General features: G+C 41.7%; 1 protein-coding gene across 10 annotated transcripts in view; it reads left to right on the top strand.

Moving 5' to 3' along the window:
* Positions 1–27,736, top strand: part of RARB (retinoic acid receptor beta) — a 321,663-nt gene that overhangs the window by 280,376 nt on the left and 13,551 nt on the right. For 5 of the 10 annotated variants that reach the window (XM_040073930.2, XM_040073947.2, XM_040073939.2 and 2 more), the window contains 2 exons: positions 20,914–21,074; positions 26,879–27,040. In XM_040073930.2, coding sequence (XP_039929864.1) covers positions 20,914–21,074; positions 26,879–27,040 — 323 coding nt within the window. Of the gene's footprint in view, positions 1–8,507; positions 8,633–20,913; positions 21,075–26,878; positions 27,041–27,736 lie in introns of those variants that run through there. The other 5 variants (XM_040073967.2, XM_040073985.2, XM_040073976.2 and 2 more) reach the window with 2 other exon arrangements.

Below are 27,736 nucleotides of genomic sequence, written 5' to 3'. Positions count from 1 at the left end.
TTTCATTTGAGAAGCTCATGCAGATTTCACTGATGTCATTTTAAAGTGAATTAATTAGAATGCATGCAATCTTTATTTAGATGTTAGTCAGAACTGAACTGGGGTTATTTTATTCTTTTTAGCCAGCAGGAAGCACCGGATTTAAGAATTGTTTCTGCTTTGCTACAGGCTAGATTTTCAACTGGATGCTTAAATACCACACAGTGGCTGGGGGGTTTTTCAGAAATTCCAGAGTAGTTGCCGTGCCTGTTAACTTGCTTTCTCGAGAGGCAGGAGCTAAATATCAGAGTGGAAATCACAAACCCCTGAATTCTGCTCTGGGACTAATTTCTCTCTCTAAACCCTACAAGCTGATTAGTCTGTCTTTCCTATCTTGAGATGTGAAAATGACGTCTTTTCACAGGGGTTGGGAGGCCTTGTATTGTAAGTGCTTTGAAAGTAGAAAGATGTAAACTGTGAAAATACCAATTAAATTAAGAATTGGAGAATATAGATAGTGGGGAAGCTATGCCCAAGCCATAGAGATCACATCTTTTTCTTTTTTTTTTTTTCTTTTTTTAAGGACGGATTGTTTTGGAGATTTTTCTCAGTTGCTGATCAGATAGGAAAGATCATGGGGGTTTTTTGGTTGTTTTTTTTTTTTTCAGGCTGACAAATTGGGAACTTTTAAAAGTTAATGCCAAACTCTCAATATCACTGATGGGGAGATTTTTTTTTAAGATGAAAGCAAAGCTAATAGGGAAGCATTTTCCTGCAACAAAAACCACAATGCTCTAGTGTCAGCCTGTGCTCTGCCAGGGATAATGCACACTTTGTTATGCTGGGGGGCTGAAAATTATCTACATACAATTAAAATTCTCTTGTAGAGAACGGGGTTCTACTTGTGCATTGTTTATCATGGTTAAACAAACATCTCTTGCTTTTCACATAGTTTTTTTGTCTTCAAAGAAGCAGATCTGCTTTTCCTTTTTCCTGTTGGGGTCTGCCTCTTCTGTGTTTTAGCCTTTACCCCTGATTTTGCATAGCTTTCACTTGCCAGCTTTAATGTTTAAAGGAGCAACTTAGATTGAATGTTATTATCCATAATTTACTCTATGTTCTGTGAAGATGGTTATGTAATAGCAGTAATTGCATCAACTCACCTAATGAGCTTTCCCTCCAGTGCCATGTACAGCAGATTAATAGCCCATGAATTCATTTGCAGCTCGTTGTGTTTCAGAAAAGTATTTCAGGCAGCAATTAATAAACTGCTAAAGAAAATAACGTAAAAAATGATTTTTTTTATTATGTTAACTCTCCAGCTGAACAATTTATTGGCACCTTTCATGATGCGGCTAAGTAAATTCTCTCCTAATTCCTCAAGCAGAGTGTGATTAGTGAACCCTGCTCAACTCAAGACTGTCTGGTAATTAGTCTGATCTTTATATCCTAAAATGTTAGGGAAAAGTAAGAATAGCATCCTAATGTTCTCTTTTTCTTCTATTCCTTGCCTTTCAGGCATTATGCAAATAGCTATAACTTTAAACTGCGGCATGCTAGTGCTGCAAAATTTTTTTCTCCCCCTTCCTTGCATAGAAACCCCATAACTGTGTAAGCTAAGAATTGAAGACCTCAGCCAATAAACAACCCCTGGCACCGTTTCTGCACTGCTTGTTGTGGGCTGCAGTGTCCCATACCTCCCAAGTGGTGGGACAGAGCCTGAAGCAGGGACCCGAGAAAGGTCACGGGGTGCTGCTGCCCTGAGGAAGGTAAACCAGGGGTCAAATGCCACTGCAGAGGGAAATGCCAGGAGAAAGGCATGGAGGGGGAAGAGAGAACAGGGAAAGTCCTGTGTTCTGCAGTGTAAATGGGGATGAAGTGATTGAACCCAACAGGAGAAGAGCAGCAGTGAGATGCCAGGGCTGCAACCACCTTTGCAGGGAAAGTGTGGGAGGAAAGAGGGAGAAACTGCTGCATGTGGCTAAACTTGCCAGGCTCCTCTAGAATTACTATTTCCATGCTTTTTCTTTTGGTTGCTGCTAGTGTTTTGGGATTTTTTAAATTAAATTTCTTTATCAAATATGTCATGTTTTACATCATTTCTTTTTCAAAAGAAACAGTTATCTTCCTGCCACTACCATCTCTACTCTCCCAGTCCAAAAGAAGCGCTTGGCTTGTCTTCAAAAGTAGTAAAATATATATTTTAAAATATTTTCCCTCATTTGGGGCTCTTGAGGACTTAGTAAGCATAAAGGGAATTCCTTCAATAAGCTCATACAGAGATTGATTACATGTCCTCAGCTGGAAGTTACATTAAGACTTATTCACTAAGGTATAGCTACCGTGGTGAACTTTTCAACGCTCTCTGCTGTCTCTATGACAACACAGATCCTGGCAGAAGTTACCAGGGCTCGTGTGCTCTCTGCAGCCTTTGTCTGCATCCATCAATCCTAGTCCTCGACGACTGTAAATGTGTGCCTTTCTTATGTTTTTGCTTAACAAGGTGTTTTATTAAATTTGTGGCACTTCTAAAGTTATTACACTTATCATTTGTACTGCAGTACCCAACCATGCTCTAAAAGAGATGTTCTTTAGCAAAGGACTTTCTCAATCTCAATGGATCTCAGTCTTGTCCTGTGGAAGATATTCAACTGAGTGTCAGGGTCTTTGTACAAGTACAACTTTTCTTTCATTAGAGGTAAAACTTAAGATAATTAGAGCCAGGGAAAAGCATAATGCACACACAGCCTAATTTCTGCTTAGACCTGCAGCACACTCCAGCAAAGTGCTTGTTACTGTTCAGCACTCTGACAAAGTCCTCAGACCTTGCTGAACCCATCCTTATTTCAAAGGAGCCCATGGTGTGTCTGTTGGTGCTTGCAGCTCAGGTTTCTGTGGCAGTCTTACCATGTGCCACCTTCTGTGGAGATCCTTCTCTGGAGATTGGGCTTTTTCTTGAGAACAATTGGCATTGACACATATCTTTTTTCATATTTTTTCATTTTACACCTTCGGGGTGTTTCAGGAATTGCCAGATGCTTTCTTCTTTGTCAGTTTCCCAGTAAAAGGCATTTTGGGCAGTCATCTCTTACAAAATCACTTCTCAACGTAGATCTTGCTCTTTTCTTGGCCTTTTTCTGTTATTTCTCATCCTCCACTTTGTTTTCTAGCATTATTCCAAACTGTACATGTAAAGATACTGACTCTGTGCATTTGCAGTGTTGCCACTGCAAGTCACCTTTGCCTCTTCTTCAGTTTAGTATCCCAGCTGATTTCATGGCAAGGAAATACCTGGGTTATCCTTTCTGCCTTGTCCTGTGCCAGGCAATGCTGCTGTAAGAGCAGATGGGAAATCTGGAGGTAGCCAGTCTCTACCCAGTCTTTGCACTCCTAAGAATGGTGCTGAGGCCACATTTGCTTTGTCATGCGGACATAACTGCTGAGACCCCAATCCCATGACCTCAAAAGCTTTGTTTCAGAGCTTCCATTCTTCCTTTATGCACTCAGTTCACTGCTTCCTATGCCTCATTCGGATCGTTTTGTTGTTTGGGGATGTGGGGCATCTTTGCATCTCTCTTTCTAATTGCCATTGTGCCAGGTGGCTTGTGCTTTTCTATACTGGCCCTTGTGGTTTCTCTGGTGTCTTTTCTCCCTTTGAATGCTCTTTTATTTTTTTTTTCCCTGTTTTTTTTTATTTTGGGATGTTGAATCCAAAGGATGGAGAAATGTCAATGAGATAAATATCAGTCTGGGAACGAGCAAATTGCCAGTGTTCTGGGCCTTGAAGCTAAACATGGCTTATTTGGTTGTCAGGCCAACCTGAAAATGTTATCTACAGTAGCCAAGGTTCATGAGAAATGCAATAAATTGTTCCCAAGAGTTCTGGGAAGTCTGAACTGCAGCAACCCGAGTGTTCCTGAAGGACTCTCTATCAAAGGAGAGGCTTACTTGGTTCTTCCCCTCAGAAGAAACAAATGTGAGAATGTGTATGTCTTCCTGCTGGTTCAATCTTCTGTTTTCCTGGTGATCACTTTACTGGAGATGGTCTTGCATGAGATAGGTGCCTCTGCAAAAGGCAAAGAAGCAAAGCTCCTGTCTTGCTGGCGTCTCTGCGGAGAGCAGCTCCCGTGCTGATGGTGTGGAAGATGGAAAGCAGGCACTCGGAAACCTGTAAGCACTCAAAGACGCTTTAGGAAGATCTCTCCATAAGTAGATGAGGCCATGGATTTCCCTCTGCTGCTGTCAGGGCTCTCACGGCTTGCTTTCATCCGCTGGATGAATTGTTAGAGCAGAGGGAGTTTTCCATTGCCGTGCCTGTGATAAGCCGGCTGACACGTTGCAGCTCCTCCTGCTGGGATGCTGGCCCTAGGACTGCGCTCTAAAAATAGCCTCAATTTGTTTTTAGTTTGACTTTGTATCACATGCTCATTTTAAAATACATCAGAACAGTTAATTTCCAGTTCTTCAGGGCTCATGTGGAAAGTGTAAAGGATTTTTTAAAGTAGATGGTGTACCAAGAGTAGAAATAACACCCTTTCTATCCAAACTTAAATAACACTCAGCTGCCAGTTCTATAAAAGGAAAAAGAAAGATCATACGGCGTTAGAATTTTTAATGTTCTCTAGCCCAAAATGAACAGAAGTGGTTTTGCCCCATCTTATTTTCCTCCAGTACTTGTTTGCATGCTTGTCTGTTTTGGAAAACTCTTAAACATTTAAATCTAGGTCTCATGAAAAGTCTGTCAATCAGACAGCAGCTCTGAAACCTAACTTCTACAAGTTGTAGCTTAAAGCCCTACAGGCGGTGCCTGTGGCTGATTGGCATTTAATGAGCTGTGGGATCATTTCTCAGTGCCATGCATCCATAACCAGTTGCTTGTTGTTGATATAAACAGATTTGGTAAGTAAATGTGAGGAAATTGTCTGACTTTGGAGACATTTACCTGAATTTCAGAGTTAAAGCTAAGTGGAATTCTTCCTCTCCCCTGGCAAAAAGTGCAACAGAAAGCAAACATGCTTTTAGTTGGATTACAGGCATGGTTAGTCATCTGACAGACAGTTTTAATGGAGTCAGAAAGACATGCTGGAGAAACATGCTGACCTACTTTTCTCTCTCTCTCTCCTTCCTTCTTTCCTTCCTCCCTCCCTTCCTTCCTCCCTTCCTCCCTCCCTTCCTCCCTCCATCCCTCTCTTCTTTCTTCAAACCTTGAAGCGCATGAAATGATAATTTTAAAACTCTCCATAAAGTTAGACTTTGGTAAAGGAGCTCATTTTGTAGTTTAATTTATTTACACTTTTGTTTAGGGTATGATAGATTGTTTTGGTAAGTGAATTTCATCACGTTGTTTTTGTTTCTGTTAGGAAATTGGGTTACATCTGAGAAATCCATGTTCTTCCCCCTTTGCAGGACAAAGCCATCAGCTTCAAGTTTATGAATGATTTAAGTCTAATCCTCTGAGGGAGGACTTTACAAACCATTGAAAATAACAGACTAACAAAGCATATTACATTTGTATAATTTTCAATGCATTATATTTTTAAACATTTTCTGTCTTTAAACTTAGGGGAAGAAGGATTACTGGCAGTACTGTGCATTTTGCCATTTAGCTGCTTTTTGCTTTGCTTTTTTTTTTCTTTCTTTTTTTCTTTTTTTCTTTTTTTTTTTTTTTTTTTTCCTGTATTAAGGAGGTTGATGCTCCACTGTCAGTATTTTCTTGGAGGCAGAACTTGATGTATTTGAACCTGGGAAACTCTTTACAGTAAAACTTGAGAGCTTGCGGGGGGGAAAAAAAAGCCTTAAATTAAATAGGAGAACTTAGCAGAGAGGATGGATTAAAACACAGAGATACTAAATTGAATGATACTGGGTGATAAAGGAAAGTATTAGAAATGCTGTAGACAACTTCACTCCTTCAGCAGCGGGCACACAGGCAGTTTGACAGATGGCTGAGGGGTGCCAGGTCCCTGGCAGGGAGCTGAGCTCTATTCGCTTCGCCAGTGGATTTGGTGAAGACATCACTGCATGGCTGAAGGAGCAGGAGAGGACATCATTCCTTGACACACTGGTCAACCCAGGGACACTGTTTTCACCTGCTCTGTCTCCTCCTGTTTCCATCATTAACAGGTTTTCTCCTGTCACTCAGCCCTGGTGCAATGGGTGCTGCTGTAAATCCTTTGCTTCCTCCCATCTCTCCTTGTTTTTAACTCCCAACAAGCTGATTACAGTTTGCATCATGGAAACAGTGAGACAATACATTGGCAGAGAGTGGCAGAAAAAATGGAAATTGTCAGGGAGTCCTGAAGTTTATGGGGAGTTTTACATTTCAAAGAATCCACAAGCTGCATATACTCTTAGGAAGTACAGCAATTATGTATACTGTGTACTTCTAGAGAATGTTCCAATGGCAAAGATTGAGATCTACTTTTTATAGTTCTAAAAATTAAGTCTAAGATGTTGGCTAATGCATGAGAGTTTTTTCTGTATCTCAAGAAGGCTGATAGTGGCATTGCACAGGTCTTAGCCATTTTGTAATCTGGAGACACAGTAGAGAAGACATCAGCCCAGAAGGACAAATCAGCAGTAAGTGAATAACCTTATTTGCTGAACTGCTGCACCTCACATGTTCGGCATCCCTCACTGCACCATAGCTGTGCTTCATTCAAGGGCTTTCTTTCCCATGTTTTTCTTGCCGTAGCACTTCCTCTCAGTGACCTGTGACATGGTATGTTTTGATTCTAGTGGAGACGTAACTGGGAAAAGACACTCAAAAAAAGAGTCACATTTGAAATTTCATCAAAGGAGTTTTTTTTTTCTGATATAGGAAAGTTATTGATGCTGAAAGATGAAGCATTAGGTTTAGGGGAGCTTGAGTTGCTCTCTGAGAGTATCAGGCTGCCTTTTTTGGGCAGGGAGCTCTCATGTTTCCAATTAGGAGTCTTGTGAAGATTGGTGAAGAAGTCCAGAGCTCAGTGTGTGTTGGGTCTTCTAGTCCACATTGTACTGTGCTGCACCATCTGGCCATCCCATCATGTAGCTCCAGGATCAAACCCAAGTCATCCAGATCCTTGGAACAAGTGACCATTAGTTCATAAGAGCCTTTTGACAGCACTTTTTTACAAGTTTGATTTGCTCTTTAAGTAATTTGGAAGAGAAGCTCAATGCATATTTTTCCCCCTGCCCCTTTTTTGCGTGCCTCTTTGGGTGAACACTGCTATTAAACCAGAACATCCAGAAAGTAATTTTAAATGGAAAAGGAATGAAAATAATAAAAAGACAATAAATAAAAGCAAGAGAATAGTTACTAAGAAAAAGAAACCCTATTATGTTCAAACCTCTCTCATAACACCGGGAAAAGTAAACAGAGCTAGAGGAGAATAAGTATAAATATTTTATTCCTTTAATTCTGAAGAAGGCTTAAATCCTGTTTGTCCTCAAAAGAAAGTCAAAGCCTTTTCTTGGCAACTTTTCCTGTTGTTTTCTGAGTCAGCTAGAGCTATTTCACATGTTTATTAGGAACATTCTTCCTACTAGAATTTAGGCATTGTAAGGTGTGAACATACATAAACTGCACAGACATATCAGATGCCATTCATTGGGTGTGTAGTATAAACCCATGAGGTTTGGGGTCTTCTTTCTTGGCTGGGGGAGTGAGGTCCCTCTGGTAAAGGGGCCTTGTACTAATGGAGGAGGAATATTTAAAAATATTCTGTAGAAACCAGGGTGTGGGAAAAAATGAGGCAATTAAGAGGAATCACTAGATACCCTGTCTTAACAGTTTATTATATATGTATTTAATGAGTATTTAATCCCTAATGCTGGGTGATGGATTAGAAAAGAGGGGGACTCAGGCCTCTTTCTGTGCATACTTTTATGTTTCCCCTTCATTGAACATTTTCTCTGGGCAAATTGTTTAACTTGAGCTGGTTGGAGGTGTTCCAACACAACAGAGCTTTGCTGAAAATAACATTGGGTTGAATCCCAAAATGAAGAGTTGTCTATTGTGTCCAGATTTGCCGAATCTTGGGATGAGTTACAAGGGGGGCGGGGAAGGAGCATTGTCTGTTCCTGTCCTCCATGTTGTACATCCCAGGCCCTGGGGGACTTGGCTGCACTGTGTCTGCCATGCAGCCTAGTGCTCTGGGTAGTTTTGCAGCTGGCTGGGCAGGTGGATGCTCATCAACTCTTTTAAGATCTGAGTAAACCTCTGCTTTTGGAAATCTTGAGGATTTGGCCATGCTTCCCATGCGGGTTGTTGCCCTAGAACAATATCCTGGGGACCTCAATAGAAACCCTTCTGTTAGTGCATCTTTTATCTTGCACTTGCCACAGTCTTGGAGAAGACCATCCTAGCTGGAACCAGGCACCCAACCTCAGTACAATGAGTTGAGGGCCCAATCCTACACTGGTGACAGACATGAACAATTTGTCATCAGCATCAATGAGATAAGATGGGGTTAGCAGCCACCTGTAATGCCAGATGACCCTTGCTAGGTAGTCACTTCTAGTGCCAGCTGGGGACCACCACCCTCATTTAGTTAAGGACCAGCTGTGTGTTGAATTCAGTCTCCTTGCCCAGCCTTTGGCTTCCCTTTCAGACGTCATCTCATGTCCAAGTTGCATCCTTTGTTTTCATGGAGAACTCTGGGAAAACTAGGTCAGTTTATCCAAGTAGAAATTATTATTTTATTGAGTTAACTCTGTGTTGACCTGCTGCCTGTTTGCCTTCTCAAAATGAACTCCCTTGTGTGCACTAAATCTTGCTCTGGAAGTTGCAGAGCCCTCGGTAATTACTTTGATTTCAAATCAGAAATAAAAAGGCTGCTTTTCTTACTATCTTTCTATTTCCTGGAAACAAGCATCTGTCTGCTTTGCTTCTTGTGTGACCACTAAATCAGGCTGGTCTGGTGTGCTGTGAAAGCACTTAATATAAAAAGGTTATGTGCTGGCTTTACTGGGGATATTTAAAAGATCTTTGGGAGAAATCGGGATTTGATTCTGCTTGACCCTGACTGACAGAATTAAGCTCTTTAAGCCAGTCCTGTAGTTACTAGCATGCCTTCTTTCTAAAATAATCTGGTCCACTTACTCCTGCTTTTTCAGAACTTCAGTCCTAGGCAAGCAAGCGCTTTTTTTTTTTTTTTTTTTTTATGAAAGAATATTTGGAATGTATTTTTAAAGAACTTCTTTGGCATTGTACATAAAAGATAAAATATATCAAAATAGACAGTCTGATAATTAGGTGCAGGCTTCTGGAGTGATTCATGTCATAACGTGACTGCTGAAACAGCTGAGGTTGCTGCAGGTGTGTTAAGGGAATTCAACCCCATAATGCCGTGATGCTTTTGCCTCTACATAAAGCAGGAGTACAGATGTCCAGAGAGCCTGCGTTATTAGATGAGAAGCAGTATTTCTGCATGTGAATTATGGGTGGAGCAGTATTTATTAAAGGCAAAAACAAGAGCCTTTGTCTCCCTGGCACCTTTTGCTTTGAAGAGTCGCATTAAAGCCTGCTGCTGTCCCAGGCACAGAGTTCCCAGAAGAGAGCTGGGGCTTCAGCTGCTGCCTGTTAAGCCTGGCTGGAGCTCAGAGCTGAGTTATGCCATGCATGGGCAGAAAGGGATCCAAAGAAAAGCCTGGGAGGCAAAGGCCTTTTAAGTGCCTCAGCTGGCGGGTGTAGTGCTTCAGGGTGGGCAGGGAGACACTGAAAGTGAATAAACTTGTTTACCTGTGGCAGCAGCCAGCTTCAGCAGGGCTTTCTCGGAGCCTGCTGGCTGGCTTGGCATGGCTTTCTTGAAATCCTGAGATGGAAAGAAAAAAGATGTCCCCTGACCTCACTCCTTGCTTTCTCCTTGGTTTACAGTTGGTGAAAACAGGACTATGTAATCTTCAAAAAAATGCCCCGCCCCAACAACAAATCTGCAGATTGTTTATTCCAACTGCTCAGCTTTTGGGAAGGGAAAGGATGTAAACAACACACTAAAATGCAGTGAGATGCAACAGTATTGTTTGGGCATGTTATTTTCCTGTTTGATGAAGCTTTTTTTTGGTACCATTATGGCAAAACAGTTTTAACCACACAGACCGTTCTTTAAAAATATCAGACCCACCTGCCGTCCAAGCCCCCTGGCCAGCGCAGATGTGTCCCGACCAGCTGTGTTGGACTGTGCATCAACGCGAGGCTTAAACCGGCAATTTTTTCTGTCTGATCTAGCAGTGCTTCTAGTCCACCTGGATAAATGATACTGTTCTTCCCTTCTTCTGCTGCTTCAGCTAGCCAGGAGAGTAAGCCTGAGCAGGGAGGCTGAGCGTGGTTGCGGATTGCGCATTCTGTCCCCCCTGCCCTTCCACCTTGTGTGCCAGTCCTGGCATCTTGAGAGATGGAAATAACCTCCCAATTGCAATTCTATTTTATTTTGTTTTAGTAGTAAGAGTATGAACAAGCTTTTGCATTTAGGAAGGAATGTGTGTAAGTTCATAATGGCGTGTTTTCCACATTTGCTTCGGAGGAATAGGTAAATAGATTCTGAGCTATTTCTTTGCTTTTATTGTCCCTGGCCTAGCGGGAGGCCAGGGCTGCAAGCTGCCGAGGCTGTAGCGCTGCGATTCAAGACTGCAGCTCTCTTTCTTAAAACATGCCGGGAACAACTGTTCCTGCGCCTTCATGAGCTCAATTTACGGTTGCGGGAGGCGATGTGTTCCCTGCGCCTGATGAAGCACCCGCGCACGCAAAGCCTCTTCAGACGTGTTGTCAGTTGGCAGCTCTCTCGCTAGATGCACCTTTACACAATTGCACAAGCCACCAGGAGGTACAAATGTGAAATTCAGCCTTGGGGGCAAAACAAAGAAATGAAACTTAGGTATGAATGCGTGTTATCCATCTGCAGATACAGATATTAGATCTGATCTCCCACTACGCTACTGTAGTTTTGCACTAATAGGACTCTGCTGCGATCCATGGAGTAGCACCACTGCAAGACAAAAACAGCAGTGGGGATAAGTTTGGGCTGTTATTTTTAATTCTGGTAAATAATGTAGGAGTGAACCCTGTTTGGGGAAAGCCAGGCTGTGTTCACTGCGTGAAACCAGCCATAATAAAAGGGAGAAATGCAGTGACACGCTGTCTTGGTATTGCTCCTGAACTTCTGCTCTCCCTTCTGGGGAGCCATTGCCCTGAGTCCTAATGTCCGTGTGCAAGCAAAGGGAAGGAGTCTTCCAGCCCACCTCCTTTTTTTGGTAGCCTTTCCATTTGTTGTCCCATAAAGTCAGTTTTATCATGCTTGATCAGATTTTGTCCTGTAGCTTGGACTCACTCATTACATTGAATAAATGTGCTTATTATGGAAAGTTGTTTTGTGGAAAGAGTCAGGAAAGAGTTTGCAATTTGTCATGGTAGGTAGCTTGCTAGTTAAGTAAAAAGCAAGTCATGTTCTTTTCCTCAGTGTATGTTAGGATAAGAAATAAAACTGTTGCGACAGGTTGAGGTGTGAAGTGCTACAGGCAGGCAGTGGGCAGGCATAGGGTGCAGTGTCTGGTCTTAGCTTACAGCCATGCTCTTCCTTGGCCATCACTGGTCCTGGATAATGCCAGCAAATTGAAATGAGGACTTTGGATAACCCCAACATCTCTCAGTTGCAAGGCATCGTACTACCATGACTGTCTCCTAAGAGAAATTATTGTAATATCTGTAGATAAGTAGACTGATTTACCTTTTGATGACCCTGGAGAAAAAGGTCAAATTCAGGACATTTTGGCTCATAATCGGTTATCCATAAAGAGTTAGTGTACCAGCCTTCAAGACTGTAGCTTGAAAGGGCAGCTGCTTTAAGAAGGTAGCTTGAAAGGGCACCTCAACAGCTGAAATCAGATGAGACAGATTTAATGGCCTCTCAGTGATTTCTGACTGAAAGTTCAGAGTTTGAAATTTAGGGATTTCTTAACCCAGCCTATGGTAAAAGAAATGCACTATAGCCTAATAAAAATTAATTTTCAGGCTGAGTATTTAGAAGAGTTTTTCAACTGCTGGGTATACATTTGGTCACTTCAGCTGTAAGGATGAGAAAGAATAATCACTTTGTGTTTGTGGTCTTGTGTATTTTTAGCTAATGTGTTAAGACACTGCAATTCCAGAAAAGCAGTTCTCCATTTCCCCAGAGTATTTTGGTCTAACCAGCTGCATGCAGAATTTTATCTAGACTGCCACAGAAGTTACTAGCAGATCCACTGGGATCTTGGCAGCCGAAACAGTAGATAGTAAGCACGACACTAAGCTTCCCTGAGGGTTTTAGTAGTTTCATGGGGATTCTGCCACAGTCTGATACTTCTCAGTGCCAGGGTTACCTGCAGAAGCCCTGTAAATTTAGGAAATCTCCCCAGATGGAGTGATTGATTCCCAAAGCCCCTTCCCATTCCTGCACCGTGCAGAGAAGGGAAAAAACTGGCAATACCCACTGGGTGATGCAATTACTTGCAAACCTGTTGCAAGTGGCATGGTAGATCTTAATAAAAATCATAGGTTTTGTGTTGAGAGTAAGGAAGTGACAGATTTCATGCAGAATACTGGGAGAGATGGGGCATGACCTGAGTGAGGAGGGAATGACACGTATAGTTTAATTTAACAGCTGCACAAGATGCACAGGAACATTGTAAGACCTGCATGTGGAGATACTCCATCTCACATATGGGAATTTCTGGCTATATTAAATAATTTGAGGTGATGCCTATGTAAAATACAGATGGGAACTTACCAGTGAGTAAATTTTGTCTGAGCCAATGAGTATGGCTAGGCTATTTCCATTCCAGATATGTTGGTGAGTCTTCATGGGAAATATTAGTGATTTATTCTGCCTGCAATTGTTAATGCTAACAACCTTCAATAGCTCTTTAAGCATCGGCTGCTTAGAGTGTGTGGATTATCCTATTTCACACTGGCAATTAGTTGATGATATTAAAGCACTTTGAAAATGAAAATCACAGGGCAAATGCTATTTAAACAGTTTATCATTTGATGTATAATCCCATCTCTCCACCTACTTTGATTGCAGTATATAGGGAGATGGTGAGGGAGACCAAGGAGTCTGCATTCAGTTCAGTCCCTGGTATAGGTGCTGTGCCCTGTCTGTCCTGCCTCTAACTCAGCTGCTCCTCATCCTCTACCTGCCCACACCCACATGCTGTAAAACATTTTCTTCTGGGTTTTTTTGTGTTTTTTTTTATTTGATTGTTCGGGTTTTTTGTTGTTTTTGTTCTGGTTGGTTGGTTGGTTTGGTGTTTTATTTTGTTTTGTTTTTTCCCACTTGTTTACTGTCTCTCTATTTTTGCAAATTCTTCATTTCTCATTTGTTCTTAGCTCCTGTTTGGGGAGTGTGGGTAGTATTCCATTTGCATTTCTGGAGTCTTGATTTTTATTCTTTAAAATACTTTAAAATACTTTAAAATTCTTTAAAATTTATATTCTTTAAAATACTGTATTAAGTAGAGTTGGTACTCTATTTCTCATGTTCTGCAGAACTTGAACTACTCCCAAAATACTATAGTAATATAAAAGTAGGCATAAGTTGGTAAATTCATACACTTGGAAACAGCTTATGGAATTTTGGTGGGTTTGACTTTTTTTTTCGCGGGGGGTAGGGGTTTAGGGGATTTTGGTTGGTTGGTTGGTTTGGGTTTTTTTGTCCTGTCCTGCAACATTCAAGACAAATGTGCCTGTAGTAGCATTTGTTTTCCTTCAGCAGTAGTTTTGCGCCTTGGAGTGGCAGTTCTAAGTATTCCAAGTATGATAGCTGCTGATTTTGGTTCTGGATGTCTTAAAAAAAAAAAAAAAAAAAAGAAAGAAAAGAAGAGAAAAAAACCCCAGTAATTTAAAAAAAGAGAGTGAAATAATATAAATAATAAAAAAGAATGCCAAAGGCATAGTTTTCAGCTAATTTCAGGGGCTATTTTTCTCAGCCTGTTGTTTTGCATTGGCTTTTCAGTTTTGGTCCTACATCTGATTTCAGATACTATTTTTTTTTTCAAAGGACTTCAAACTCCTTTTATTTTGCTCATTCCACTTACTAATATTTCAGGGATGTGACAATAGTAGGTGCCAAATTTCATGTCAAAAATAAAATTGTTTAGACTGATGCGAATCCTTGAAACCACAGGTGAAGTTTCAGGCTAGTTAAATAAAGCTGTAGAGCATCCATTTTTATCATTCATTCATGTAATGAAACCTGTTCTTATAACTTAGCTCTTGATATATTAACCCTGCAGTTATCCTCGCACATAAATGGGAGATGTGTTTCTTTCGTCAGGATATAACCATATAAATCCCCTGTGCATGAATGGAAAAATAGAGACCCTTAGGCTATAGGTATCAAAGGTCTCCCCTATACTTACAATAGCCTAATAAGGTTATTTTGAAGGCATAGGTAATTACTCACAGACTCCCTATAGCCAGTGATTCATTGTTCACTACTGAAACATTTCTAAATGAATTATGTTTTAAACAAGCAAATCCTTGACCTTCTCTTTTATGGGAGGAAAAAGAAAATGGGAGGGACACAAAATTCCACCATTTTCTGTGTTAAATAAGGTAGAGTGCTCACTAGTTAATAGGTCCCTGGTATTTGAAGCAGTTTAAATGTAATGCCCCACTTCTTGCTGTTTTGATTCCATTAATGCCTATTGCTGAATTTCACATTTTGATAAAAATATTATTATTGTTGTCATTAATCTGATATTTAGAAAAGACTGTGGATACAAGAGCTCAGCGCAATGAATAAAACAGTTGGAGTTAACTATCCCTGGGGATAGAATCAATCACTGTTGTAGAAGAGGGTGACATTTAAAAAAGAAACTCAGAAGAAAATGTCATGCTTAAAAAATTAGATTTAAATGCACTAGCTCCTGATTGATTTTTATTGCACTCACATGGATACACTGATTGATTATCAGCCTTACAAATGTTTAGTACCTTTCTCACTTCTCTAATAATCAGAATAATCTAATTTTCAATGTCATTTAAGTTACCATATTCAAGGTTATAATAGATCATATTTCTAATAAAACATAGCAATTTTGAAGTGAATAATACAAAGCTGCAAGGCAGAGTTCAAATTTACCTTCCTCAAAAAAAGAAAAAATAAAAAAAATACCACAAGTGGCTGGAAGGGCCAGTGTACATGAAAGCAGGCAACAGGACGATGTCTTCTGGATCTGTGGTGTGTTCCCCTGTGGTTGAACTGAGGCTCCTGGCGCGTTGGCTGGGGCGGCTTTGCCATAGCTGAATGTTATTTCTCAATAGGAAACCCTGGGCGGGCTCGAATTCTGTTATGTATGTGCTTGCTCTGTGCCTGGGGAAAAATGATAGCGTGCCAGGTGCTTATGAAATGTCTTCCATGATTGTTTCTCTGTGCTCCCTGTTAATTTTGATATGTGTCTGTAGAGAGATACTATCTCATTTAATTTGAGATGTTTTCTTCTGGCGATTGTTATCCAGCAGCTGACATGGTTGATTTCTCAGAATCAGCTACAAAATATGCAGGTTTCAATGTGTTTTGGTTTTGTAAGCCCCTTACACAACTGTGTACTTGTTATTGGCTCTGTCCATTAGAAATGAGAGTTTTGTGTTTGAAATGGGCTTTGTCTCCAATCATTCTCCATATGTCAAAGCCAAGTTTTGGCATGGAAATTAGTTTTAAAATAGTTTCCTGGCTTTTTTTAAGACTGAGCTGTTTTGCCTAAAAGAAAACATTTCATCTGGAAATCACAACCTAGGAAACCAATCTATTTATAACTACCTGGTGTTCTGCATATTTTAGTATGTCTGGCTTGCAATTGCACTGCTGTTAATGTGAACAGGAGTCCTACGGTCCCAAACTGATGGCTCGTCAGTTTGTCTGTCATGATTTTGCTGCTTTTGAGATTATTGTTTTGTTCCTTTACTTTTGTTGGAGATGGGAAGCTCAAACACCTTCAGTTCCCTCATCTTTGTTCTTTCTTCCACCAATTCTCAGGCCTGCAAGTTGCCTGGGATATGCATCTGTGTGTTGCTCATCATAGGGTGGGAGAGCCTGGTTCAGCGGCAGCAGCAGGGCTGCTAAGGCTCCCCTGGTTTGAGGTTTTCCAAGGTGACTGTTGGGAAAGACACCCTTATGGACTGCCTTTCCATACCATTTAGCACAGTTTGTTGAAGAGTAAGGTGTGGTATATGTAGGGCATTTAAACCTGGTGGAGCACGCTTGGCATTGGCAGTAGGTAAGCGTTTTGCTTATTTGACTGAAATATTTGACTGAAATTGGCCGCAGCAGCTAACTTCTGCCAGAATTAGAATTTTTTTAGCAGCTGTCTCTGGAGTTGGAGGAGCTGTGCAAGGTTTGTGAGTTTCCACCTTAACAAACAGCTTGGTGCTCCTGGATTTCCTGGCTGCAGTGCTGAGCATCAGCCCCACGGCCGCATGTGGCTCCATCGGCCTGCCCAGGCTGCCTGGCATCCAGACAGGGACAGGTGGCTTCCCGAGGAGCAGGAGGACAGGCGGGACAGTGAGCCTCTGCCCAAAAGGAGAACTGGCAGGTCTGCAGTGTTCCTACCTCAGTTCACCTCCCGCTTCTCTTCTCATTGGACTTTACAAACAAAAGGAGTCTTTTTGCAGACCGACCTTGTGCCCAGCACTGTGCAATTACTGACTTGCTCTGTGTGCTTTATGGTGCTTTTGAGGTTTGTTAGCTTAACAAGTAACTTCCAAAATATTTGGGGACAAGAGAAGTGTGGTTTTACAGGAATGCAATCTGACTGGAAGCACTAGTAGTTGTTGCTACAGGAACAAAACTAGCTAACTAGTACACAGAGCTCTTCAAAGGTCATGGGGATCTCCAAGAGGCAAAACTGCAGTGATAGCATTTCAAATCATGAGTTTATAGCTGATTAATCATTATAATACTTGAAATAAGCTGTCTGTGTATTTTCTGGATATCTGGAAAAGCACTGGTTGTGCAAGTAACAGGAAAAATTGCATTGCAAGCAGCAAGTTCTTCTCCCTTGGACACATTTGTGCCACCTTTGAAAAATGGATGTACAAATACTCACTATTCCGTGATTTTACCTGATTGTCTAGAAACTGTCTGAATCTCATGGGCTGGATCCCCAACAATTCTTAGGCAGTGGCTAGGTTTGGTGGACCTGAGGGGCTCGCATTTAAGACTGGATGATTCCCTGCGTTAGGACATGCTTGAAATGACCCCACTCAGGCAGGAGAATTGCTGCATGGTTACTAATGAGAGCACCGGGGTTCTCCAAAGAAAAGCTGTTTGTGTCTTCTCTATACTTAGATCCATCTACAGCAGACCCTGCATTCCTTGAAGAATACATCTGACCCTCATGCAACTTTTGTGCCCTGTCCATCGCTTTGAGCAGAAGAGGGAAAGTGTATCTGAGGCTAAGAAAAAAGCAATGGCAAGCCTGGGGTGAGGAGAACAGGCTGAACAGGACAAGAGGTGATGTTCTACCCCTCTACCATCAGGCAGGAGGCTGAACATCTGAAGATAGGGGCTAGTTCTTAAGGGAAAAGTACCTTTGCCGGCTTGCGAACCCTGCTGTGGCTGCCTGGAGGTTTCTGGGTGGGGAAGTGCAAGTCCTGGCGTGCATGTCAAGGGGACGGGGGAGCTGTCACAGGAAGATGGATTGGAGCAGACGTGCACAGGTGTGGGCGTGTGTCACAGCCTTCTGAGACGCACCAAGGCCTGCGTATCAAGATACGCCTTTTACATTCTCTTTCCCCACACTACCACCGTATCTATTTTTCTTTAGCTTCCGAGAGTTCTCCCAGGGCAAGAGAGCTTCCATACTGTCCCCTGTTGGGAGCTCCTAATTAATGCAGCCATCAAGTCAGAATTTAGTGCACAAGTAATGAAATTCATAACCTGAGTTTTCTACGGCAGCATTAACCGTGACACAGATTCATCACTGGCCGTATCATCATTAAAAGGCAGTGGAATTGCATCGGGGATTGATGTGATCATATGCGTGTAAAGATCAAGATACCAAAAGGTGTGATTTATGTAATAAAAGCATAAGCTGTAATCCAAAACCCTTCCCACATGCAGTGTGACAGTTCCTGTTCCCAGAGCAGTGATGGTTTTTAAATTTACTGTGTAAATATGTGTGTGTGTTTATATGTTTTTATTTAACTCTTTTAAACATAGTGTTGTCTTAAGGTCTTTCTCTCTCTCTCTCTCTCTCTCTCTCTCTCTCTCTCTTTTTTTTTTTTTTTTTTTTTTTTTTTTTTTTTTTTTGTCACGTCGAATTATAGCTGTAGTTAAATCCACCTAATAGTTCAGTGTTATTGAAATGCTTTATATTTTTGGAGCTTGGGTGTTATATGTCAGCACTTTAATCCATTATCTTGCAAGGGAATATAGAAACACTGACAAAAGCAAGAAGATATATATTATTCTGATTTTGTCATTATTATAAAAGCTATCAGAATCATATAAGGAAGTTAATGAGGAACAAAAACGTTCTTAGTTTTCAGGCTGTGTTACTTCTTCCCTTTCTACCCTCTGATTTGCACCAAAAAAAGAAAGATGACAGAGCTGGGCCAGTTTGGTGATGAGGATTGATCAGCAACTATCCCTCTGGTGGCCTTTGGAGGGAAGGGGACTTCAGGTGCAGCTGCAGAAGGAGCAGTGCTGGGGTAGCAAAGGAGCATGGCAGGGTTCCTGCCAGAGTTACTTCCTGGTAGCTGGGAGCCCTTGGCACCTGCTTCGAAGCCTGGCCTGAGTAATGTGTTCATCTTCCAGGGGGAGTTCAAAGCTCCTTGTGGGAGATGAGGGGAAGTAGCTGTTGAGGCCTCCTGCTTGGCAAATTTGTCAGTCAGCTTGTGGAGCTATAAGTAAGTGGGGCTTTGTGACAAAGGTTTATTGCTCTTTGTGGTTGTGTAGGAGGTTACAGAATTTTCTAAGGAACTCTTTTATCTCCCAAGTACAGCAGTGATTAGGATTTGTTTCTGAAGTGCAGTGGCAGTTTGCAGCACTCGAGACGTACCTCTGGCTCCTGAGTGTTTTTTCAGTGCAAAACATGATGCTTGTGCTCTGCTCTGGGGTCTGGCAAACAAACCAGAGCATTTGCTTGAAGGGAAAACCTGTTAAAGGAAGCGGGGAGGAGTCAGTCCATCCCCCTAAACCTGACTACGCTGGTAACATTGTACCTTTGCAAGGAATAACATTTTTGGTCCACTCTTGCTGGTCTCTCTTCTCCCAACACCAAAATTTATGGTGTTCAAGGTTAGGCTTTAATCCAGTGGGGTGCTCAGCAACCCAGCCCTGATCCAGCCAAGCACATGACTGACTTCAGTGCAGGTCTGTCACACAGTTAAGTCAAGTTCATGCTTAAAATGTGAATGTTTGGCATCAGAATTCTCTCAGTTGCAAAGTCAGACCTTCAGTGAGAAAACCAGAGCCATTCATTTCTTGGAGTATGTGCCTAATGGCCTTGTGAAGGAGAAACAATGTTCCCCATATCTCTACTCCTTGTTTTCTATTACACACAGCATGTTATTTCTGTAGATGCCTCTCACTCTGATGCTTTCCCAGCCCACTATTTTTTCTGCTCTTTATGATTATTTGTGGTTCACTGGCATGTAGGAAGCGACCACAGAAGATGTGGAGATGGGCCTGGGGAACCCACAGGGAAAAAGAGCTGGCACAGGGTGGCTTTGTGCTTCCCTCCCGACAGCACGCATAGATGCACTTTCTTGGGCAGGACAGTACAAATAAGAATCAGCAGATCTTTGGCCATCCAAAATCCCTGGCCACGCTCACACGTGACAAACCCACCAGCTGCACCCTCCGAGTTTAGGGCTTTTTTAAAAATATTGTGAGGTTTTGAGTACTAAAAATGTTAAGATTGGTTTTATTTATCCAGTAAGATTTAGTCTTCAGGGTGTTTAATATTGGCATGGAGTCTTTGGGGAGAGGGATTGATTTTGCTTGGCTTTGTTGTAAAGCCTGATGCATCTGGTTACACTTAAGACGTTAGCTGTAGCTAACAGCAAGACTCTTGATAAAATTCACAATTACTGGCAATACTGCGGACATGGACTTATCTCCTGGGCACGTTTTGTAAAATTAAGCTATTTTCATTAAAAGAACAAAGAGCAGCATGGTGATGGAGCAGCTGTCATATTTTATTACAAAACACAAATATGTGGGAAATCAATTACAGCACGAGTGCGCACAATGCATATTTCCAGTAATCCCCCACGGCCGGGGGAAGGTAGAAGGCTGATCTGAGTGCAGAAGCAGATGGCAAGCAACTTTAGATAGCTTCAGTGCCATTTTTTCTCTTTCAAGTCTTTGTGCTTCTCCTTTGATCTTCGGAACTTGAGTTTAACGTGTTTCATCTTCTTTAGTTTACTGTTTTCACATTTAACTTTCCCTTTAAATAACTTCTGTTTGGTGGAGTTTGAATTAGTATGGGGCTTTGTTTTCTTCCGTGCAGAGGTACTTAAGAAGAAAGACACTTGCTGTCTTTTTTTAGTGTTGTTCGCATCCCATAAAATAGCGACTGTGTCACTGCAGAGGACTTCACCATCCACCATGCACAGCTGTAGTTCTACAGTGAAAAAATCCCAGCTCACAGAGTTACTAAGACACTGTGCATCTGAAGGTGCAATAGACTTCTCTGGAAGGTAGATATTATGGGATTGTGATGGCACACCCGCAACAAACCCCTGTGGAAATTTAGTTTCGTTACTGCTCACTACATTTAGTTCTTAAATTATTTTTAAATGAGTAAGCTGGAATTAGTGTTCTCTGTGCATATAACATTTTTATATTCACTTAAAATAATGTGTGTTTAAAATAACAGCATTTTACAGTGATTTGAAATAGAGCAGCAAGAGCAGCATAGGTTGATCTGAGTAACCCCATGTGATCTGTATCTCTGCTTTTCTTACAGCTGTCAGAAATGATAGGAACAAAAAGAAGAAGGAACCTTCAAAGCAGGAGTCCACAGAAAACTACGAAATGACAGCAGAATTAGATGATCTCACTGAAAAGATCCGAAAAGCTCACCAGGAAACCTTCCCCTCACTCTGCCAGCTGGGAAAATACACTACGGTGAGTATGGTTTGAGGCACAGGGCGTTCGGGATATGCCTGGATGATGTGAGTTTTGGAGGCTCTGGGCATTTTAAATAGATGGAACAGTAGATTCACTCCTTACACCTCCTTAGCCAGGAAAATACAGAGGTGTGTGTGCAAACTCTGCCTGCTGGGGAGAGAAATTGCACTTAGATGTGAGCGCTACTTAGCGGTATCACAAGAGACTCCTGGAGGATTAATCCAGCCAAATGACCAGCTCTGAGACCATGAGTCAGTTACATTCCATCATTCATCAGAAATTTGTTGGCTTCCAAAGACGTGATCTCTGCTTGTGCATCAGCGGATTACAACTTTGCAGGTGTAGGGAGTTCTTAAATGCTGCTGGATTACTGGTGATAGTCCCAAAGCTACCAAGGTCAAGGAAAATATGAAATGTTTAAGTAAAACAGTTTCCAAAATGCTCGTTTGCAGTTTATTCCTAGAATTATAGAATATCCTGAGTTGGAAGGGACCCACAAGGATTGTTGAGTTCAACTCCTGGCTCTGCACATGACAACCCCAAAAATTACACATGCTTTCTCAGTCTACCAAAATATCCCATAACAGCAAAAACTTCTGCTGCTTTTAGAAAGGAAAAATCAGCCCCCCCATCAAGAAGCTCAGTACTTGTGGGAATTTCTTCAGAGATGAGTCAGGGAAATAATTTTTCTTCTATACATATATTTGTTGCTAAATGCAGGGAAAGTCAGTGATAGGAATTGATTAAAGAAAATTCAGTGTCAAGTTTGCAAATCTAATAATAAAAGAGATGATAAAAATATCTATTAGGTAATGTTTAGAGCCTTATCAGTAGAGAAATGGGTGCTGGGTCTGAGCTTGCAGCAGCACTGGCTATTTCAGAGGGATGAGCAAAACATCCTGAGGTAGTCAAGCATGTGCTCTCATTGCTGAGAGCAGGAGTTCAGGAGTGACATGGCTTGGGCAAGGAGACAGCTGCCTCCATGGTTCTTGCCCTCCAGCCTCAGCTGAAGATCTGGGATCAATCCCCAGAGGCCAGGTGAAATACTTCTATCGCTGGATTGATCTCTGTCTTGAGTAAATTTTCTGCTATTGAAACAAACATTAAATTTCTCAGAGTGATGTTGGCAAATCCCTTTGTGCCATCAATATTCACTGTTTTAGTGATCAGGGTGCTCTTTTATGGCACATTAATCTGGTTACAAAACAAAGTGCAAGGCTCAAAACTGAGGTCTAAGTGTAAGACTTGGTGCAAGAAAAGTGAGCACGTATGGTTTTTGGTGATTTTTGAAAAAAACCTTGAAGTTAGCAGAGTGCACTGCAGCTGGTGAGGATGGTACTGTACTATATCCTGGTAATTGCCAAAGATCCTCAAGGGCTGAAAGATAAACCTTGGCACCTCTACACTTGCATTAGATATTGGATGCTGAAGTAGCATTAATCTTTTAGCTCCTGAAATGATACAAGTGGATGAAATTGGAGAGGGTCTTGTTGCATAGCACACCCACTGCTGATGCCTTCGTCCTTAGGTTCCGTCTGAACCCCATGGCGAGTTTATGTCGCTGTTGGAATTTCAGAGCCCTTATTGAGAGCACCTGGACCTCAGTAATGAGCAGATGAATCTGGTCTGCCTATGAAACACGAGTAGCCACGACTTGACCACACTCTTTGTAGGGCTGGATATTGATTGTTCGTATCTCAAGCGTGATGGGACAGCCTGGGGCAGATTTCTTGTTTTTAGCATTGTTCTGTTGGAACTCCAATGCAGTGAACTGCTGCATGGGGCTCAGCTCCCTCCTGCTTTGTCACTGTACTAGTTGCAATAACAAAATAATACTGAAAGAGTACTTTTGGCTTGCCTTGAATCTTTGAGAGTGGTGCAGCTTCCTTCAAATGCTGCATTGGAACTAATAGCAGCAGTGCTAAATACTGTCTTCTTACGGCATTCTCAGAGTCTGTGTGTGAAATGCAGTGTTTAAATCTCTCATCTAGGTAAGGTCTGGCAGCCACTCCAGCATTTTATGTAGGACTTCAGTGTTAAGGGCTCATGTGGGAAGGACTGAGTAGTGCTGGGGCTGGAGTAAGGGTCATCTGACCCTGAAGCTGCCTGTCAGCCCAGGGGCGGGGGAGAATCCTTTCTGCAGCACTGAGGATACAGGAGGATCTGGGATGTGAAAGCTGTGTGTGCTGGTCACAGGAGCACAGCTCTGGTGCCTGGACACCGTCACCAGCTGCTGATCAAACAGCAGGACTCCAACAACAATCTGAGACACTTGAAGTATGAACCAAAAAACAAAGGAGCACAAAGCCCTTTTACTAAGTGCTGTGTCCAAGGGGAGCTAGAAGCCTATGCTACTCTGTTTTTCTTGATAGCAGCAATCTAGTACAGGTAGAAGATTGCCCCCAGTCCTGCTTTTATGCTTGGTTCTGCGTGCTGTCAGTCATGAAGCATGGTGTGCTCAGACTACGGAGCACACAGATTGCTTTTATAACCTTAGAGTTTTTGATTTAATTCTCTAAGTGAGAGGTGAGAAGTGAGTGTTTTTAACCAATGTGGATTTCCTTGAATTTTGTGTGCCTTACACTTGTGTACTGACAGGGGTGGTGGAGAGAAAAGACTTCTGTCAGAACAGCCCCTGAGTTCCTTCGGTTACATGACCATTCAGAGTGTTTTAAAGGAAGATTTTTTTTGCTTGCTAAAAAGAGCAAAGAATTTTAAGTATAAGAGTGTAATGTAAAAAAGACCTTACAGATATATAGTAAAAACAAATGAATTGCTTCAGGCATTTGGCTTGTGTATCTGGCTCCTCTCACTCTTGAGTACTGCAGCCTGCATGTCCCAGAGGGAAACGTTACATGGTGATTTCCCACCCCACCCGCCCCCATTGTGTGTTTTCACCTGTTAAAAACTGCTTTGGAGAAGCATTTTTTATTACCTTCTTTTATATCCATTTGCTCTTTAAAAAGTGGCCCCATACTTTGCATAGTTAATAGAAGTCTGCTTAAAATAATGGGAGAATAGCACTTGCATTAAATTCCCTGGGTCATTTGACTTAACAGTTACATTTGGTGGGCAGTGACAAGTACGGTTCTACCAATGATGGGAATCAGCCAGCTGTTTAAATGTAATGGATTCCAAAAGTCCATCATAAACAGATCTGTTTTATTACTGTCATCCAGGTAAGAGAGAGTGCCTGAGTAATTTCTCTGGAGACGTCATACTTTATAGTATAATTGAGTGTAACTATACTGCCTGTCCCTTGAGAGTGGTATTATTTGTAAGTCTACAGCTGTGTTGCATCCAGCCTTGTGATAAAGGGAGGATAAAACAGAAAATAATTTTGGCTTTGCAGACCCTTGCTGCAGATTCTCCTGGGTTGCTCTTGGCTAGCTAGAAGTGAAGAGGTTCCACATCTTGGCAGCATTTTGTTCTTTGTAAACGCTGGGCTTAGAAGTTACGCAGCTATTGTTCTGTGCCATTGCAGAGGAATACACACACACACACACATATATATGTATATATACAATATGTGTGTATCTCCTGATAGTGGGACTGAGCAGGGACGTGTGCTGTGGTCCTCAGTGAACTCGCTGGAGCTGGAGTGCATTGCTGCTTTCACTAAAGAGGCATCAGGAGTGTTCCTGATTAGGGCAGAGTGCCCCTGTGAGCCTTGTTTCCTTTGTAAAGTGGATTTTAAAGACAGTAGGGATTCTGCTGCTGTGTATGTTTCTATGAGTACCTCATCCCGTATTGTTAATGTGGAGGCAGAACAGCCTGCAATGAAAAAACAAAAATGATGGAAAAAATGGGATCAATTTATGTGGCAAAAATGGCTGTTTAATTGGATTTCATCGCAAGGTTGGGCTTTTCCACTGATAAAGATGCCACTAGGGTGTATTACGGTATTGTTCCACCATATGTGCACTGGTGCATAGGCCTGAAAAACAAGTGAGGCTGCTCCTGGAAAAGACACCCAAAAACCCTCTTCATTAAAATATTCAGGAAAAGTCAGAGCGTCTGCATCTTTTTCACAGCATGGATAGAGGAGATCTCCAGGCAAATTTAATCAGAGTTTTTGTTTCTGTTGTACATTGTTTTAACACCATGTTTTGTTGTTCAACCTATACATTGATATCGAGTCAGTTTTGGTTTTTAAATACTGAGAAATGCTGCTAAAAATCCAGCTCTTTTTCCTGCGGCACTTGTGTTTACATCCATTAACAGATAGAATGTTAAAACTGATAGAATGTAGCATCTCGAAGCTACATTAGCTCCAATGCTGAGAGATCTGGTGCCTGGCATAATAAAACACCTGGTTATTTTGTGTTTTATTAACTGCTCCTTCTCTTCAGTTTGCATAATAGAGAGTTAGATTTACATTTGTTACAACGGCCGTGCATTACTCCTGATAGAAGACACGTCAAACTTTCCATTGCTGGCACTGCAGCATGATAAAGTAACCTCATATGATACTGATGAAGATTTCGTTCACACTTGCTGGTTTCACGCAACGTCTTTTATTCCAGATGGATACCCTATTGTAAAATGATTTCCTGCTTTAGGCTCTGCTTTGTGTAGCTCTCTGCTATGCCATCTTTCTATGAACTGGATAAACTGCCTATTAAATTTAATTACAGCCTGAATGACTGCACATCTTGATCTTATTTTTCCTCCAATGTACTGTATTTCACCAAGGTCCTTGAGGATGAAATAAAATAAATCTGAAGGATGCATACTCCAGTAGCCAAAAGAAATGTTTCAAAGGGCATTACAATGACTGTTAACTCATTAGTTTTGGACCATTTTGAAGGCAATTCTTTAGGTTTAGCATTATAAAGACATTTTCTTCTATCTTTCTTCTGTCATTTAAAAAAAAAAAAAAAAAAAAAAATAGAGGGAGTTCCCAGAATAAAAATTCAAATAGAAATGATGAAATGAATTAATTATCCCCTAAAGAGAGGGGCAGCAGGAAAGAGCATGCATGCTCCTTCAAACTGCTCAGCATGGTTAGCATTTGTTTTTCTGCAATTAGAGCCCTAATGTAAATATTCCTGGCTCAAATCTCCATGCTGTTCCAAGTGAGGGTGAATGTCAGGCTGGCGGCGCCCTGGGGACCCGTCAGGACTTTCTCCTTCGTGACTGATGGTGATGGTTGTTCCTTGTGAAGGCAGCACTGGGATGGGGCCCAGAGCATCACAGCCAAGCTGAGTTCACTCCACATTCCCTCACCAACCTCTTCCAGCCCTGTGTCCTTCCTGTGAAACAAGGAAAGCTGACAAGATAATGGCTTCACTGGCTTTCTAGGAGGTGGATGTCCTCACCATCAGCAGTGGTGGTGGCAGGCTCACTGGAAATGTTTCCTCCAAGTGTGGTCAGTGTAATTTGAATGCTTTTTGATGGCTATTTAATCTGCCGTGTCTGTTAGACTTTTAGGTTGAGACTTTGCTCATTTAACTTTAATTTTAAAGTTAATTTAACATTTTAACTTTAACCAGCTGAGACTGAGGCAGCTGATCACATGGGCTTCCTCTACAGCTGGGAGAAAACCGCTGCCTGAGCATATTTTTATAGATAAAATTCCTCCTGCATTGAAGAGGAGATCCCCCAGATGCTGAAGGCAGCTGCAATGCACACTAAACTTGGTGGCTTATGAGACAGGGGGTTGGGGGACACCATCACACTGGCTGCATCCTAAATAGCATTGGATTAAATGCTGGCAATACACTGCATGTGAGGGCAGAAGGAGAGGAGACTTGAGTATTTCAGAGCTCTGTTATTACTCTTTTCTTGTCACTCTGCAGGAATCCTGGGTGGATTGGAATGGACTCACCAGGTCTTCTCATGACACCCAGTGTTGGTGGGCTGGCATCAAATGTGTCACAGCAGATTTCGAATCAGATGGTTCTTGGCTGACATGTTCAGCTTTTTTAAGGTTTAAGTGGTTGTTCCAAATGTATGAAAATGTGAGTTTGACCACAGACTTGACACGAGTTTCCTATGCACTCTAGAAAATGATGAACACTTGGATTGAGACAGGTGAATGCATTGTAAACAGTCCCTGAAAGATGCCACCAGAATGTCCTTGTTACACTTCCCGCAGTGGGGGTATATGGATGGATGTACTCATCAAATGAGCACATAGCATTCATCAAGGCACATGGGATTTTCCTTAACATCATGTAAATAAATGCTCCATAAGTCATGGGAGACTGTAGCTTCGGAAAGCTGTGGCAGAGCCACAGAGCAGAGAAATTAAGCAGAACTAATTTTCTAAGACCTTAAGTATGTGAAACAACATTCCAAATATTGTGCTGCTTTTTTCCAGAGGAGGACCCAATACTCTTGTTCCACTGTTCATATTTTCGGGGGTACAACTGTAAATTGTCTTTCTCAATGCACTTATTATATAATGGCAAGAAAGAATAATGAGGGTGGCATTTGGAAATGTTTAAATTCATTTGTATTCCTTGTACAGATGGCCTCTGCAATCATAAGTAACAGAGAAGTATCCGAGGAATTTTCAGGCGATTAATCCAAGTTTAAAACCAGCATCATCCCAACAGCAAGCTGCAGAAAATGCCTGGAATGTTAATAGAAACTACTTCTGGAAGGAAAACGTGGTTGTTGTTTCCTTCCCTTGAAAACCGTTTACTGAAAGG

Source organism: Hirundo rustica, chromosome 1, assembly GCF_015227805.2.
Source record: "Hirundo rustica isolate bHirRus1 chromosome 1, bHirRus1.pri.v3, whole genome shotgun sequence".
In the NCBI taxonomy this organism is placed as follows: Eukaryota; Metazoa; Chordata; class Aves; order Passeriformes; family Hirundinidae; genus Hirundo; species Hirundo rustica.
This window is presented reverse-complemented; position numbering and strand designations above follow the sequence as displayed.